This window comes from Pocillopora verrucosa, chromosome 5, assembly GCF_036669915.1.
Source record: "Pocillopora verrucosa isolate sample1 chromosome 5, ASM3666991v2, whole genome shotgun sequence".
NCBI lineage: Eukaryota > Metazoa > Cnidaria > Anthozoa > Scleractinia > Pocilloporidae > Pocillopora > Pocillopora verrucosa.
In genome coordinates, this window is record NC_089316.1 from 5,744,318 (window position 1) to 5,761,180 (window position 16,863).

General features: G+C 39.3%; 1 protein-coding gene across 2 annotated transcripts; it reads right to left on the reverse strand.

Moving 5' to 3' along the window:
* Positions 1-1,270: 1,270 nt before the first annotated feature.
* LOC131775943 (angiopoietin-1 receptor-like) lies at positions 1,271-16,824 on the reverse strand. Of its 2 annotated transcripts, none has more exons than XM_059092063.2 (18): positions 16,691-16,824; positions 14,524-14,645; positions 13,549-13,836; positions 12,590-12,916; positions 11,445-11,557; positions 10,834-10,907; positions 9,976-10,109; positions 9,036-9,338; positions 8,581-8,717; positions 7,968-8,211; positions 7,385-7,495; positions 6,369-6,580; positions 5,554-5,676; positions 4,908-4,978; positions 4,561-4,601; positions 3,819-3,915; positions 2,925-3,024; positions 1,271-2,539 (listed from the first exon to the last, which is right to left on the reverse strand). In XM_059092063.2, the coding sequence occupies exons 2-18, from the start codon at positions 14,591-14,593 to the stop codon at positions 2,294-2,296; spliced, it is 2,691 nt and encodes an 896-aa protein (XP_058948046.2). In that variant the 5' UTR covers positions 14,594-14,645; positions 16,691-16,824; the 3' UTR covers positions 1,271-2,293. The 2 variants fall into 2 exon arrangements, with proteins under 2 accessions (XP_058948046.2, XP_058948047.2); XM_059092064.2 differs by having other exon boundaries at positions 14,524-14,626; positions 16,691-16,819.
* Positions 16,825-16,863: the final 39 nt, after the last annotated feature.

Below are 16,863 nucleotides of genomic sequence, written 5' to 3' on the forward strand. Positions count from 1 at the left end.
CGTGGAAGATTACCGCGCTGTACTTTACGCCTGTGTTGAGAAGGAAACACCGGGCGGTTTTAAAACACAATTGATTTCCTGATTAATCTTTCAGAACGATTTCAAATCAAGGTTCGGTAGAAAAGGAGTTGAAATCACAGAGCAAAAGAAAACCAATGAAAGACACGGGGCAATGGTAGATGAGTAACTTGTGCAGCCATAGGTGGCCCAAGCTCCAGCTGTGAGATGATCATCTTGCGAAGTAACAGTCATGGCCGAATTATAAGAGTTCGTATGGGAATATTTACAACCGCTCTTAGAAATAAAAAAACAAAAATACTTCACTTTACTTCCACAGTGCATCGCTTGTTATCTGACTACTTACTATGTTGAAGGGAACCCATGTTAGCGAGTTATCAATTTCGAAGTTTTCTAAAGGGCTTTCTGATGTACGTAGAAAACCTCGTAAAGGATAACTCACTAACGTGGGTTCTCTTCAACGTATTAAACGTCAGATAGCAAGCGATACACGGGGGGGGGGGGAGCTTCTTTCTAGAAATGGTGGATATGCATTCATCCTTCCGTATATTTGCTGTACATTCACGAAAACCCTTCCAAATTGATCTCCCTTGCACTCTCCCTCGCCTGTTTTTGTGTCCAGATTACAAAGACAGTACCATATAGTCTCCGAGACCAATGAATATTTAATGCCTGCGCGGGGGGAGGGAGGTTTACTTATCCAACACTTTTTCAAAGGTGAGCCTTAAAAATCCCCACCAAATGCATGTTGTACATCTTCTGTACCCTTAACTCCTGAGGGTGACCAAGACACAATTTCTCTCTACAACATTTAAACAGTAACAAGCAGGCAAGGCGTAAGGATAAAGAAAAATATCAATAAGGAATTATTAGTTGATCTAATACCAAATTCCCTGAACTAATTATACCATCACAAGAATTACATTGTAAGTCAGCCATTAAGGAGAATTACTACGGAGATCTTGGAGTGAAAAGGTTAAAGCTAACTCTCCCAGCATACGTTGCTTTGTTTTGTACTTATGAGAAGCTTGTTCTGAATCATAAACAATGACTTACTGTAGTTGATGAGTTCCTTACTTTTGGTATCACCAATGTAAGGAAATTGAGATAATGATCTCACTTGCGAGAGAAAGACTAATTCCAAAGGTAATCATTTCCATCATGAAATGAGTCTTGTCCGTACCCTTTTACCCTCCTCTCAGTGATGTTTAATTCACAAAGCAGATGTGATTCCATTGTGAGACAATCAATACAAATTAAATATTCTTGTATTTTAGACTGGAACTATTAATTTTTTTACCAAATGACTTTTTTGCCACGCAATAGCTGAAATTAAAAAACCTGCATCAAACAGCAAGCTTATATTTTAATCAGAAAAGCAAACGAGACATGATTCTGATTAATTTCGCTGTTTCGAAAGAGAAAAAACCAACTCTATTGGGCGTGTATAGTTTCCTTTGTTGCGTATTTTACGATGCAATTTAAGCTAAACATTGAAAGTTGTGAGGAAGCTGATGAGAAAGAAATGTTTCCTGAAAACAAAATTATCAACGCGCTGAAGCGTAACAGAGGGAATATTAACCCTTTTACAACATTTAAACAATCGGGTTGAAAATGATCTGGTAATTTCTCTCTCGATAACAGTGCTTTGGACGTGTTGGCTGATCGTCCGTGTGAAAGAAGTCCTCAAAAGGGACTGTTGTCGTTGCGGTATTCGATGTTTCGAGTGCGTGAAAGAAGGTCATCATAGAAGCCCATATTGTCAAAACGACAAGTCCTATCATCGCAAAGGAGAACCTTGGAACCAGATATTTTCCCGTCCGGCCCGACCTGAATCATTCAATAAGCATTTTTCCATATCTTCCCCTTGGTCCACCTTCCTAAGATTTGGATACACAGGGTGGGAAGGTTTTCCTGCTCTTGCTCGCGCCATCGCCTTCGGCCCTCATACGGGGATGTTTACATTGTGTTTTTACATGGAACGTATGCGGGGCCTTGCGGGTCATGTGACGATAAATCTTAGCCTTACACTTCCTTGACCTAGTCCTTAGTTTTCTCTCCTGGTTGTTACAGACTTCCTTAGAGATTTGTTATAAATAATGAATAAGGTGTTTTATAAAGGAAACACCATCTACTGAACTTATTAGATTGCCAATTCTCGCAAACTTCTGGCTAGATAATACATTTCTATTGTTATGACAACTAATGTGATAATGAGTCCAGGGAGTTAGGATGTTAACCCCCACACTGTGCTATCAAGCCATACGTGATTAGATTAAAAATGTGTATTTTTATCTCCTTTTCCTTCATCCTTCCCTTCTTGGTCATTGTCTAAAGGAAGTTGTCCGTCAAACTGGACGGGACTCGCGGGCTCCAGGACTGGTTGTGAGCTCTGCGTTGCTGTTTCAGGATCGGACAAAAATTCTTCTGGTATTCGACGGAAGGATGTTTCGTCATAAGGAGTATCGTCTTCTTCTTCTTCTCCTTCCTCTTCCATTTCGCCTTCGAGCTCCAAGTAGTCCTACGAAACAATAACAACAGGCAATGAGGTGTTTAACAGGCAACGTACTACAAACGAAAAAAAAACCAACAACAACAAAAAAACGCAGTAACACAAAATGGTTTTTGGACGGGAGTCGAGGAAAAGGAAAAGACGTGAATCTACAAGGGAACACTGAGAAGGAGTAGAACGATAAGCTATGATACGATAATTAACTGTTACTCAAAAACAACCAAATCGATGAAATAACGCGGATATTGAAATGGGATAAGTACTCATAACAATTAATCCTTAAGTTTGCCGCTGCCACACTTCAGCTATTAATGAAGTAATCTCAAAATCAAGGTCAAAGATGTTTACTTAAAATGTTGCTCATAAATTGAGTAACTCTATAATTATGACTTACACTATCCTCCAATAACATTCTTTCGGTGAGCTTAACAATATCCTCGAAAGTTGGCCTTTCCTTTGGGTCAGCGTGCCAGCAATTTGTCATTATTTCATATCTGAAAAGCGATTGAAATAAGTTCAACTTATTTTAAAATGAACGAAAAGCATAGATGTAAGCTTGAAAAAAAACAGAATCGATCTTCAAATTGTGCCTAATAACTTAATAACACTCAGTTACATCAAGAGTTTGAGACTAGCCGGGAGAAAATGAACCATTAAAACTCTCCCATTATTATGCAAATATATTTTTCTTTAATATTCCTACTATTAAGATTTAACGATTACAGGAAAGGTGACGTCAGCTACCCAGGAATATTACAGCAAAAAGCATGCTCTCAAGTCGCTAGCCTCCTCTAAGAATAAGTGTTAACTGGCCCATTAAGTTAGCAGTTAGCAGCCATGGAGAGCCAGGCTGACGAAGTCTGACGAGACGAAAACATCTCTCTTAGTCTTGGTAGTCTACTCAGTCAGCCAGCCAGCTGACCGGCAAGGAGCCTGCAACCAGACTCTAAATGGGCCTGGGACAGAAGCTGTGAAGCACGCAGGTACGAGCTGGCAAAAGATGCGAACGCGTGAGAGTCTTATACTCAATTTTAGTGCCAGACTGCTAACAGACTCACCGTACACTCGTTTCGCTCACCCAATCAATTCTGGCTGGCTTAGCCGCGCGTACCGCAGCGCTAATAGGAGGCTGGAGGCAGACTAACCATCCAGCGGTCACCACAGATGATGACACCTTTGCGTCCTTTAGTTATTTAACTATTAAGCCCAAGTTTTCAGCGATTCCAGTTTATATTGGAGTGAGTTAAAAGAAAACAGCAGAATTCCTCACAAATGTTATTTCACGTACATTTCATCAGTGCATCTCTCAGGTCTTAACAACCTTTCTCCTCTTCTCAAAGCTTCAACAATCTCCTGTCCTCCCAAAGCAGCATACGGGACATTGCCTTCAAAAGAGACAGACAAAAGGCAAAAAAAAAAGAAGATTTTAAATTTGTTTTGATGTGTCTTCATAAGGACTGAGAGTAAATTTGAGAGACTGATATTTAAAACAAACAAACAAATAAAAAACAAAACAAAATCAAAACAAAAAAACATAAAAAACTTAGAAAGCCAATGCAACAATTGACGAGAAAAAGATGGACAATAAACAAAAAAGAATAAATAAATAAGTACAGATTGTAAATAAATAAAAAATAAACAGATAAAATGTGTTCCTTTAAACCATTGCACAGCGCTAGGAATTACTTTTTCGTTCCCCTTCATTGTAATCTCAAAATGTTTTTCATCCTTGGGCTATTTGTAGTAATGCATTTAAATACCAGACTACCTTGAAAAAACGGATACAAATATTAACCCTTTAAACCCTAACAGTGACTAGCATCTAATTTCTCCCTACAATATCACTTCTGAATCACACATTACAGTCATGAGAATAGAGGAAATGATCACCAGGGAAGGAACCTTTTGATTGGCAAACAAATTCTCCTTGTCAGCATCTCAGGAAATGTATAAAGAACAGTGTGGAGAATATGCATACTGATATTATGGTGTAAAGGGTCAGCCATAAACAAGAAGCCAATGCAACTCACCACCAGTTTCAATTTCCCACAAAACAACACCGTATGCCCATCTGGTTTAAGAAAAAAAGACAAATAAATAGTTTATCAAACGTCGTTATTGGTTTACACAAACACGACACTTTCGAAATTATTGTCGGTCAGTGTTACACATGGAATTACTGCGTGAAGTATCACTTAACTTACCACTCACTTTAGCACAATGGTAGAGCATTGCATTGCGAAATCCGTAAGCGTGATGTTCTATGTCTCTTGGCAGATTAATTTTTTTTTTCTGTGCCTCGCTTGTGAAAAATGAATGAAGTTTTATCTCTCAGGAAGATAGCAGTCTGTATAGCTTTTAGCCATAAAATACTTACACATCACTCTCAGAAGTATAGGAGTAGTCTTGCAGTGATTCCAAAGCCATCCACCTGACCGGAAGTTTACCCTGCATTAGGTAAAAGATAATTCTAAAATAACTTGAAACTACATTCGACTCTTTTAGGAAACAGAATACCTGTCTGCGGAATTAACTCGCACCAGTTACATGCCAAGGTCTACAAATCAAAGCAGCTGATAAATTCATATACTTTTAACACATATTGTTATGTACCTAGACTTTTACTCAGCAAAACGAGCACTGCGATTAATTGATTCTTGGTCACGTGCCCCTGATCAAATAATTCAAAGGTATCCCGACTGGGATACAATTACGCAGTTGTTGCCCGCGCGCCGAATACAACAGCATGTTTTTGCTATATGATTGTTTAAGGGAAAGTCTAAATATATAACAAAGCACTTAAGGTATGGTCTCTCGGGAAACTAACTAGTTATTTATGTTTTGTTATTATTTATGTTATTTTTATTTTGTCCTGATGTTTCGTCTCGGGAAACATCAGGACTCTCGGGAAAACAAAACCAACCGTTTCCCTCTGGACCATATGTTTAGTGTATATTGTAAAACACAACTGCAAGATTAGACAACATCAGTTTAGTAAGTAAGATGCATGGATCGGGTCTTACCCCGGTTGTAGTTTCGTACGCCCCACTTTCATAGATATCACGAGCGAGTCCGAAGTCTGCCACCATCGGTATGCGGTTCTTTCCTAAAAGCACGTTTCTGCAGGCAAGGTCCCGATGTACACACTAAAGAGAAAATTCAAAGGATATCTTTTATCTACGAAAATTTTCGAGTTTTATTTTCATTGAGCCCTGAGAAGATGACACTCTTTGTACCAGAAAATGTAGAAAGAGGAATCCTGAAAGACTAACAGGTTCAACATACAACTTCATAATTTCAACTTTAACGAGCCTTGGTTTTGAAGCTAGGACGCCTTTATCACTTGTTTTACGAAGAGTGATTAACCTATTACCGCAATTCCTCAGAGCGGTTGACTCGAAGAGGTTACATTGAGGACATTTGTTTGGGGAAATTAATTTTTTTTGCAGAAAAAAAGTTAGGAATACATGGTGGACCCGTATCTATTTGCATTCTTTTCTTCCTTGAATCTATATTGAAAAAACGTTAGGAATCCATGGTGGACCCGTATCTATTTGCATTCTTTTCTTCCTTGAATCTATATTGAAAAAACGTTAGGAATCCATGGTGGACCCGTATCTATTTTTGTCGTTTCTGTAGCAGAACTTTATTGTAGCAAGGGAAAAACCTTAAAAAATCTACAGGAGGGGTATAGAAAAGAGAAATTGCCAGACCACTCTTAAATTCGCCTCTCCCTCTTAAAAAAGGCTTCAAAAATACACCCAATAAATTACCAACTGATAAAAACTTTGTGACTCAAATGGAATGCTTACGAATCTTATCATGGTGGTTTTCCTACCTTCATTTTTGCCAAGTGATTCATTCCCTTCGCAATGCCGTACGCGAAGCGAGTTTTTTCAGCATTGGTTATTCCTTTGGAGTCCTCCTGCTCAGTATCCTTGTTTTTTACGTTGACGTAATTAGGGTCTTTGAAGTTCTCTTCTCTGTGCTTCCGAAGGTAATCCAGCAAGCAGCCGTTTTCAGCAAACTTAACTACGACCCACAGAGGACCTGTGGAAGAAACAAACGATGCGAGATCGGGACGTGAGGATTACGTTTACCCCTTGACCGATTGCGCAAAAAAGGTTCTACCCAACGGCTTTTTTTTTGTCTTAAAGGAGCTTCCATCACAAACCTACTTTCTCTCTTTGCTTCCATATATAGCGAACCACAGCCAAACGACAGGATGATGGCGTCAGGGAGCATTGAAATAGAATCTCATTGTCTTTTCGCTGGTATGTACAACGAAATGTTGTCGTTATATGAGCACCATATTGGGATCTACTACCACTATTCAAGCACTTTGGTATATTATTTGACTACAAGTGTCGATGGGGGCGTTACCTGACAATCAAATTCCATGTTGTTAGGTAAAAGATCACAGATGGTGTCAAAATGTGGTTAGAACAAAAAAAGGGACACATGTGGTGCAGCTGAGTGTGTCACTGATGTTCTTGCCTCATTCTAATGTCTTCTGTGATCTTTTACTGCGCAGACTCAAGGTAAAGTGAAATCTATTTGTTTAATATGATAAAAAAAACAAAATGTTGTTAATGGTGACAACATCTATTCGTCTGCCCTCAACTAGATGTTAAATAATAACGAATCAAATTGTGTGTATAATGCAGCCCATAGTAAAATTCTTTCTGGAGCATACCACATTAAACCCTGGACGCGTGGATCAATATCAGTATCTGGGCAACTGCCCACCTACCCCTCCCCTAACCCAACATTAACCTTAACTTGTTGTCAATTAACTGTTGTTGAGTTAGGGGAGGGGTAGGTGATGTAATCTTGCGAAGCGATGATTCTTACCATCGTCTGAGCATGCTCCAATCAAGCTCACCACGTTCGGATGATTTCCGACAGAAGCCATGATGTTAAGCTCGTTGAACAAATCTCGTAACTCTAGTTCAGTTCCGTGTTCTGGCGGAATAATTAAAAAAAGTTAACCCTTTAACTACTGTGAGTGACCAAGACAGAATTTCTCTCACAGTGCCAATATAATATCAAGCAGACAAAAAGTAAGAAAAAAAGAGAAACATCAATTAGCTGATCCAATATCAAATTCTCAGAACTAACATCATAAGAATTGTACGACAGATAGTAAGGAGAATTGCTGATGAGATCTTGGGAGAGAAGGGTTTTATTAGTATGGGGAGTTCGACATCAAATATAGCTTGGAAACGAATTTCTCTTCAGCACGTTTGAGGAGAAACAATCCAGACTTTACTGTTTTTGTTTTTGCGTAAATAGAAAAGCATTTTCATTAAAAATGTGTAAAAAATTATTTCACATCAGCTTACATACTGCCATTTTTTTTGTTCACGCAGTAGTCAAAGTCATATATTTACAAAAAGCCTTATATTGTAGACGTAACCTTATATAAAGAACTTACTTTTTAACATCTTTACAGCGCATTCAATGACTTTATTGTTTCGCATTAGGAATCCTTTCTTTACGACACCAAAAGCTCCAGCGCCAAGTTCGTCCCCAATCTTGAGGTAATCCCGCGGGATTTCAGGCCAATTTCGATGGAAGTTCTCTGGAACTTGAGCCAACTGGAGGTGTTGCCCATTAGACTCGTAAGGGTTTGTGTCACCAGCAGGACCGTAGGTTCTTCTCCCTTGCCTTAGTTGTAACTAAACAAGTTAAAAACATTATTAACAGAGCAGGGACTATAGTGACTATGTCAGACTCATGAAATCAAGGCAAATAAAGGAGTATGACCAAAAGAAAAAAGACACACACACACACAAACAAAGAACGAAAATGACATCCTAGAAGCTTTTTGAGATGTTTCTGTAGAGTTAACGTTTTGAGTTTCCGTAGATTTTACTTCATTGGAAACAGTTGTCCAATTTCATGCAATTAACGAATGTCTCAAACGGCGATGGAAAATCAACCGTCACGTCGAAATAAATTCCTCGTCAAAGGCTTAACACAAGATTTGCAGATATAGACGCAAGGAATACAAGGATTACAGACGTTAAAAATAGAGGCACACAAACCTCATCTAAGGTAAACCTTCTTTCTTCGTCTCGAGGGGGAAATTGACGTTTACGGTAAAACACAACAGCAACCACCACCGCGACTAGTACAAGAACTGCTGCAAGTATACCAACGACTATGGCGACAACTTGTGTGCCTGCAAGGCGAGCAAAGCAGTAGAGTCAAAAAAGAATTAAACAGGGCTTTAACTGATCTATGAAATTGTTTCAAGAGGCACCTCAAAAGAGAGACAGTGAAGTATTAATTGCATTTATTGAAAGAAAAATACTCCTGACACTGTGGGAACCCAGTAACTGAGCTAAGAATGTTTCAGAAAGGGGATTAGAAGTGTGGCAGCAGTATGGCTAAGTGTAAGAAAAAAAAAACTCGTATAAGAACGACCACAACAATAACAACAGTAACAACGATTAACAATGTTAAATCAAAAGCTCGATACAAACCCTTAACTACGCACCTTTCTCGGTAGTCATTTCTAATGGCTGCGACAACCCGATTTTTCCACTTTTATCCCTATGTGCCGTAACTCGTACCAGGTACTCGGTATCAGGTTCGAGCTTAGTCAGTTGCGCTTTGGTGAGATCAGCGCCCACAGACATTTCAGTGACATATCCAGTTCCACCTAGAACCTTTTTCATCTGCACAGTGAACCCACTGACTTCGTACACTTCAGGGTGGTGTGGTGGCTGCCACGTGATGGTGGCTTCTTTAGCTTGGATGTCATCAAGTCTCAAGTTTGTCGGGGGTGGCGGAGGTAAATCTGCGGCATAATTAGAAATAGTTTTGTCATTTTATCTGTCTGTTAGACTTCGCAATCCGCGCTGGATTGACGGTTTGCGTGCTGAAGTCTGAGTTGAGAAGTTCGGGTTCAAGTCCCGGCCGTCTTATCGTGTTGTATTATAAGGCAAGACACTTTACTCTTCACCATGCCTCTCTCCACCCAGGAGTATAGATGGGTATCAGCAAACTTTCAAGGAGTCCTGACGGTGGACTGGGGAAGGGAGGGGGGGGGGGCTGTAATGTGTAATGGACTTGCATTCTATCTAGTCTCTTCCCGCAACAGAAACCAGGATAAGTTCCAGGTAGAAGGGCAGTTTCGTCAGGGTGCAGACTTTACTTCTTTGACCTCATCATCAAACTATAAGGGCCGGTTATTTATACAAGGTGTAACCCAAATCCTCAGAGATTCACTATCAGAGGGTTGACTCTGTTCACAAAAATCAATGTTCAGATAAATGGTTCGGTTAAATTGAAGATGGCTTGGAACGCGGTTTTGGTAAACAACAGCTAAAATCTGTTTAAATAACCGGCCCTAGGTGATTTGTGCGAGAGGCGTGAAGAAACTATGTATTCCATGTTCATGATATCACTGTAAAAAGAGGAAGTAAAAGGCATACCTAAAATAGTGACGCTTTTAATAGGAAGCACACCAAACTTTTTTGAGTCTGCCATCCTCAGGATTCCTTTTTCTATTTCATCTGACGGATCTCCTTCTGTCGTCGTCGCATTGATAAAAAGATTCATAATGACCCTAAAGAACGAAAGCGCAATTAATATTGAGTTGTTTCCATAGGTGCCATGGATGGCGTGGTAAGCGTACTACACTGGCCGAGTTTGAAATTATTGAATAGCAAATCAAAGATAAATTTGATAGTTTAAATTTAGAAGTAACAGTTGAAGGATCTTGTATTGTAATCTTACTGTTGAGAGTAGAAAGGTTTCTTGTCAATGGAATTGATTGACGTATCGACGACCTTAGCCAAATTTATGCTTACCAGACTGACTAAATAATAATGAATTAAGGGGGTAAATGTCTAAACAAATTTTCGTGTCAGGTCAGTGGGGGTAGAACAAGATGATTTGGTTTTATCAACTGAATTGGCCACCATAGAGAGATTTTAAAGCTGACGCTTCGAATTTAAAGTTAGCCTTTCGTCAGAGCGAACCACGGTCCTCTAGTTTTCTATGACAACGGGTTTAACTTAGTAATAAATAATAATAATGATAACCATGATATTAATAATAACAATATTAAAAATAATTATAATAGTGCTCGAAACGTCAGCCTTAAAATCTCTCTACGGTGGTCAAGTTACATTATCAACTCAGTTAATAAAACCAAATTATTTTGACTAATTCAGTCCCTTGCGTCGGTTCGGGCAAAAGAAAATCTTCTAACCCGAACGGCGAGAGTGTATGTAAAAAAAAAGTAGTAAATGTACATTCAATTCACCAAAAATCTCTTGAATACTAACTCAACATCCACTTTCAAAACTGTGCGAATAACTGACACTCTCATATCCTGTAGTTTTGAGGAAAAGTTTCCCACCTACAAGAATATCACATATAAATATTCATCACTTCATTTCAATATAATTTTACCAAATAAGGTCACAAGAACGCGCAAAACATGCGGCGGTATTACACTGTAGAGCAGACCAAAAATCCGGAGCAACAAAATGGCTGCACTGAGCGATCTAAATTTTGAATTTTAATTCGTTTTTTAGGCTCCACTTTTAAAGAAAGGGACTTAAAAGCACGAGAGATTTTTTTCGTTGGTAACTAAGAACACTGTAATGGTTTTGTTCGTGTTGTTTTCGTCTTTCACGTACTCCTTATGCAATCGATACGATGCAGAGATAAGGCCGTACAATGTATTTCGCATACTAAAGAAAAATCAAGACAGTAAAAACTGAAACAATAGTGGAATAATAAATCCCTTATTTGATGGTTTAACATACAATACGAGCTCATTGCTCATATTTTTCCTCGCCCCTACAAGGCTCGGAAAAATAATGGGCAGCTCGCAAAATGTCCATCGAATAAGGTGCTTATTGCAATGTTTACCATCTAGATAAGATCTAACCTCTGATTTAATCTGCTGACCAAGGAAGCTGTTGAGCGTAGCATTGTTTTGGTAATGCTTTCGGACTTCTGAGGTCCATTCCACTTTAATGTCCATTTGTACCGTCTCATAAACTGCCGATAAAGTAATACAAAGCGTGAATATTAGCCCAACATTTAAATAACATGCTCACATGAATCGAAGAAAGCAACCAATTAGGTTTTAGCGAGAAAACCAAACGACGTCAGGATTCAGCAAGTACTGAGCAACTGATAGTTAATGTAGTACCGCTCAGGGTAGTCTGTTAACATAATTTATAGGAAGTGTGAAATGAATTAAAATCTACTGTACGCGCTCTATGGTTGGCTGTTGCCTGTGAACAATCATAAGTCAATGTTTGCAAGATTTCTTTACGGATTAAGCAAGTTACAACCTTACAGAAGAAAAAGAGAGAAAATAAAATAAAGAAGCAGGCGAAAACTTTTTTTGATACTTACATTGAACATAACTGAAAAATACGTGAACTGGAACAAATGCATGTAAAGTTCAGTGTTTTTATGGGTAATTTAGTAGGATCAACCGAATTGATCACGTAAATTGGCCACCGTAAAGAGTTTCGAAGCTGACGCTTCGAGTGTTAGCCCTTCGTCTGAGCAAATGGCGAAGGGCTAACTCTCGAAACGTCTGCTTCGAAACTCTTCACGGAGGCTAATCTACGTTATCAACTCAGTTCATAATACTACATTACCCTGTTATACTCTTCCACCGACGCAGCACCACAGTCTCCTTAGACACTTACCCCTTTATCAGTGTTTTTATGGTTTTACTTACAATACTTTGTCGAAAAAAACCGATCAGTCCATGTTGATGAGTATTTTCAGTTCAGGAAGATGTAGGGACTTCAAAGTACCTTCCACATCCAGAACTTGTCTTCATAATTGTTGGTTTTGTTGTTGTTGTTGTTGTTGTCAAAATGAAGACAGTCAATCCAAATAATTATTGTCTGAAAACGATTATGGGTCATTATCACGTCGACCGCTAACATTCTTCAGCCAAGTTGATAATTTATTACTTAAGGTGTTAGTCCTTTAAGATATATATATATATATATATATATATATATATATATATATATATATAAACTGTGCTAGAAGTAAACCCCATACCTCCGACCAAAGTTAACGTAACATTGCTTGAGGCTTTTCCCAGACGATTCTCAACCACGCACTTATAAACTCTCTCTTTGTCCAGATCGTCGACGTTTGAGATTTGCAAGTTTCCGTTTTTTACAGTCAGCGTCTGAACTTCTGACCCCATGGGATCATTGATTAAATACACTGGATTTCCCTGCCTGACATCTTTATTCGCACTAGGGCCATCCACTCTCCAATATAGAGACGGTGTTGGAATCCCTGAGTAGTTGCATTTCAAAGTTACTGGATCGCCACGGTGCACGTACACCTTCTGCGTCTTGGGCGCTATAGAGGGTGCGGCTACGAAGAGAAAATAAGCGAATATTATCAATCAATGGATATTACACAAACGTTATGGATCAATGACCTTACCCACTGTACCTTGGAACTGTGAGTACGTGGGTCGAGAACATAAGTTAGTAATGAAGGTTGATGACCCCTTTGCCGACTCAGAAGAGACTTAGACTCTGCGTGAGAAGAGTTTCTCGTCGATTGAATAGATGACCTTAGTTTCGATTGCGTTGTTTCATCAAAACAAATAGTTAACACACCAAGTCGGGACTCCACTCGGGATAAGATCTTCCTTTGAAATACGTAACACAATGCGTGTTTCCATTGAGACACTCTGGTACGCTAGTTTACTGACTTAGACCAAAAATTAGTGGGGGACTGGTCATTATGGTCATTATTTGCCGCCGGGGAAAGGGGAGCGGAAGGGTTTGGTTGTATCACAATAAAATTAACCTGATCCCCCTAAGGCTCTGAAGTATACTAACGACCCCCTCCCTCCTTTATTAGCAGTCAATTCTCTATAATCCCCCGCTTTATACTCTATTAGCGACGACTGATTTCCTATCCGCTCGCCCTGAAATAAAACCATGTGATCTCATTTCCCTCCCCCAGAAATGAATAAAAAAGAAAATTATTCTTACCGCAACGAGTGTTATATTGATAAGTGGTAACGTTCCCGGGTGCTGGAGTTGTTATCACTGACCCGTTCTTCAAGATTCCGATCACTTGCACCGTGTATGATTTACAATAATCCAGAGAAGGAATAATAACAGAACGTGTGCTATTGTCCACAGCTATATTGTTCAGCTCAGCATTTCCCTCTAAAATAATGACTTCATAGCTGGCGATCTTTTCATTGCTAGAGGGAGCATTCCAACTCACATTAACGGCGGTTTCATTTATGAAGTGGGCCGTCAAACCAGGAACCCCTTTAAAATAATAAATCAAATTAATTTAGTGTTTTTGATAAAATGATCCTCACAGATTCGTGGCGAAAGGTCTCATGCATGCTTACGTCAGAATACCAAATTTTCAACTTTAGGCCTCGCTTACATGATGAAGACTAGTGAATTTTAATGAGAGTATTCCCAAAAACACTGAAATCCAAAACACAAACAAGAAACCTCACAAAAAATAACAAGGAAGTGACCAAGATTCAAGAACATTTAATGCAAACGAGGCTTGGAGAACACACTGAGATTAACACTGAGAGGTACCATCAACTCGTTCCTTTTTTTTCCGATGCATCGGAACTCATGGATAAAAATCGCTCGCGCGCACTTTTCATGGAATAATCTCCATTTAACTTATAGACCATATAAGTGAGTGCGCGACTCTTCTAAATGATGGACGAAGATCAGTGATCCAAGAAAACCAAAGTCATTGTGAATCAAAGAACTACTGTCGATGACTAAACATTGGACAATAGGCAACCCAAACTAAACGCTTGGAGTCTGCTTGTTTATTTGTTTCATGGTTGTTGATGTGATTGTTTTGCTTGTTTTTTTCTTATTGTTTTGATCGTAGTTTTTGTGGCTTTTTTCTTTTTGAATATTATTTTCTTGTTGTTTTTGTCTTGTTTTGCTGCTTTTGTCTGACGAAGCGGTGTACTGTACCTTGCGCATTAGTCAGGAAACCAATCTCCAGGAGAAACAGGCAAACGATTCCCGCTATCCGTGACTTCATCTTTGTGAAAGATTACCGCGCTGCACTTTACGTCTGTGTTGAGAAGGAAACACTGGGCGGGTTTAAAACACAATTAATTTCCTAATTAATCTTTAACAATGGTTTCAAATTAAAGTTCGGTAGAAAAAGAGTTGAAATCACAGAACACATAATGAAAGACACGGGGCAATGGGGATGAGTAACTTGTGCAGCCACAGGAAGCCTAAGCCCCAGCTGTGAGATGATCATCTTGCGAAATAACAGTCATGGCGGAATTATAAGAGTTTGTATGGGAATATTTACGACCACTCTAAGGAATAAGCGGGCTTTTCTTATTTCGTAGAAAACCTCAAAATCGAGAACTCGCTGAAATGGGTTCCTTTCAACGTAGTAAGCGGTCAGATAACAAGCGATGTACTGTGGAAGTAAAGTGAGGTATTTTTATTGAGAAATTGACTCATTTTATTATTCCCGGCATAGAGCGGTCGTAAATATTCCCACACAAACTCTTATAATTTCGCCATGACTGGTACTTTGCAAGATGATCATCTCACAGCTGGAGCTCAAGCCGCCTGTGGTGCAGCTAGCGGTTTTGTGCGCGCTTACACTGTACGCAATGAGGCTTGGGACCGAAGATAGTTTTTTTCCTCTTGTGGATTCGCTGCTCATCGCTTTGAGGAAAACCGTGAAGCGTACACAAAACCACCAGCTATGCAAGCAAGTAGGTGGGAAGGTGGGAGGGGAGGGGAGGGGGGACTGGTGTCTTCCTAAAAATAGTGGATATGGATTCATCCTTCCGCATATTTGCTGTACATTCACGAAAACCTTTCCTGATTGATCTCTCTCGCAGTCTCCCTCGCCTGTTACTTTTTGCCTCCAAATTACAAAGACAGTACCATATGGTCTCAGGGACCAGTGAATATTTATGGAAGGATTTTTTTTGTGTCACATTGAATCCCCTATTTATAAAATTCTTATTATTCCACCCCCCTCTTTGGCAGATTGGAAGTCAATTTTCTTTAGTCACTCCTTAACCCTTTAACTCCCAAAAGTGATCAACATGGAACTTCTCCTTATGATACCCATACATTGTCCTACCTACAGACATTGAGAAAACTCTAACTTATCAGGTAGAAGTTGTTATCTTCATTTAACACTGAATTCTCGTAGCTAATTTACAAGGAAACGTTTGGCTGCTAGAGAGGAGAATTAACAATCAGATCTATTTAATACTCGATTGTAGACAGCTGATGCCCCCTCCATCCCACCTGAAAACCATGTGATCCCCCTCAGGTAAATGGCACTAAAGCTCGTTGAGCGAAAAAAAGCAGATGTGAGGGGGCGCCATTGACAGATCCTAAAATAATGTTATGTCGTTGTAGCTCCGCATTTGGGATTAAAAGCAAATGATCAGTCAACCGTAACACAGACATACATATCCATTCTACACGTAGCTTTAGGAGGAAGACAGACTAAATTCATTTCGACCCCCATTTGATTTAGAATCTAAGTAATTCGTCTCTTTGTGGATCGTCTTTCGGTTTAATTCTTTTTTTAAAAAATGTAATTCAAGTTAATTAAGTCCTTCACCGTCATTGTGTTTAAACATTCCGAAGCACGATATTTATAACTTTCGTGATGATGCGCTTCGTCAACTGAAGAGCGATCAACACTTCGAAAAGCGCAGCCTTACGTTAGCTTCGAATCCTATCGCGAAAACCTCGCCGTGAAAGAAAGTCTTGATCACCATCAGAATGTACAAAGATTGCTTCGGTTGGTGGATGAGCTATTTGTCAAGCAGCAATATAAGTAAACATTTCAACCACTCGCCAATATTTTAACAACTGCGACGTGTTTGACGGACAACAGTTGGTTACAAGAACGTAAAAGTTGATGACTGACATTGAAATATGAAAGTATTTCTATCTGAAAGTATACAGAGGAATAGAAGATTTAAGACTTGGTGAATTAGCATACCACTTCTGGTGTCAGTGACAGACGCAATTGTCTATCAAAGCTCGATTCTCTTCACTGCGGCGTCAATATCGCAAGACTTTGCTTCTCAATTCGTTTAGTAAAAAGCATGCACAATGTGTAACATTGTTCATAACATCTTACCTGATAGTTAACGTACAGTTGTTCTTGTTACGTGTTTCATTTTGATGCTTCAGCAAAAGTCGACCGATGTAACACTTCAATAACCTTAGCTTCCTGTTCAGCAGCTCGATTAGTACTGGTGTCTAGAATACGTCACACAAGTTCCTGTTTACAACTACCCACATCTTATCTCG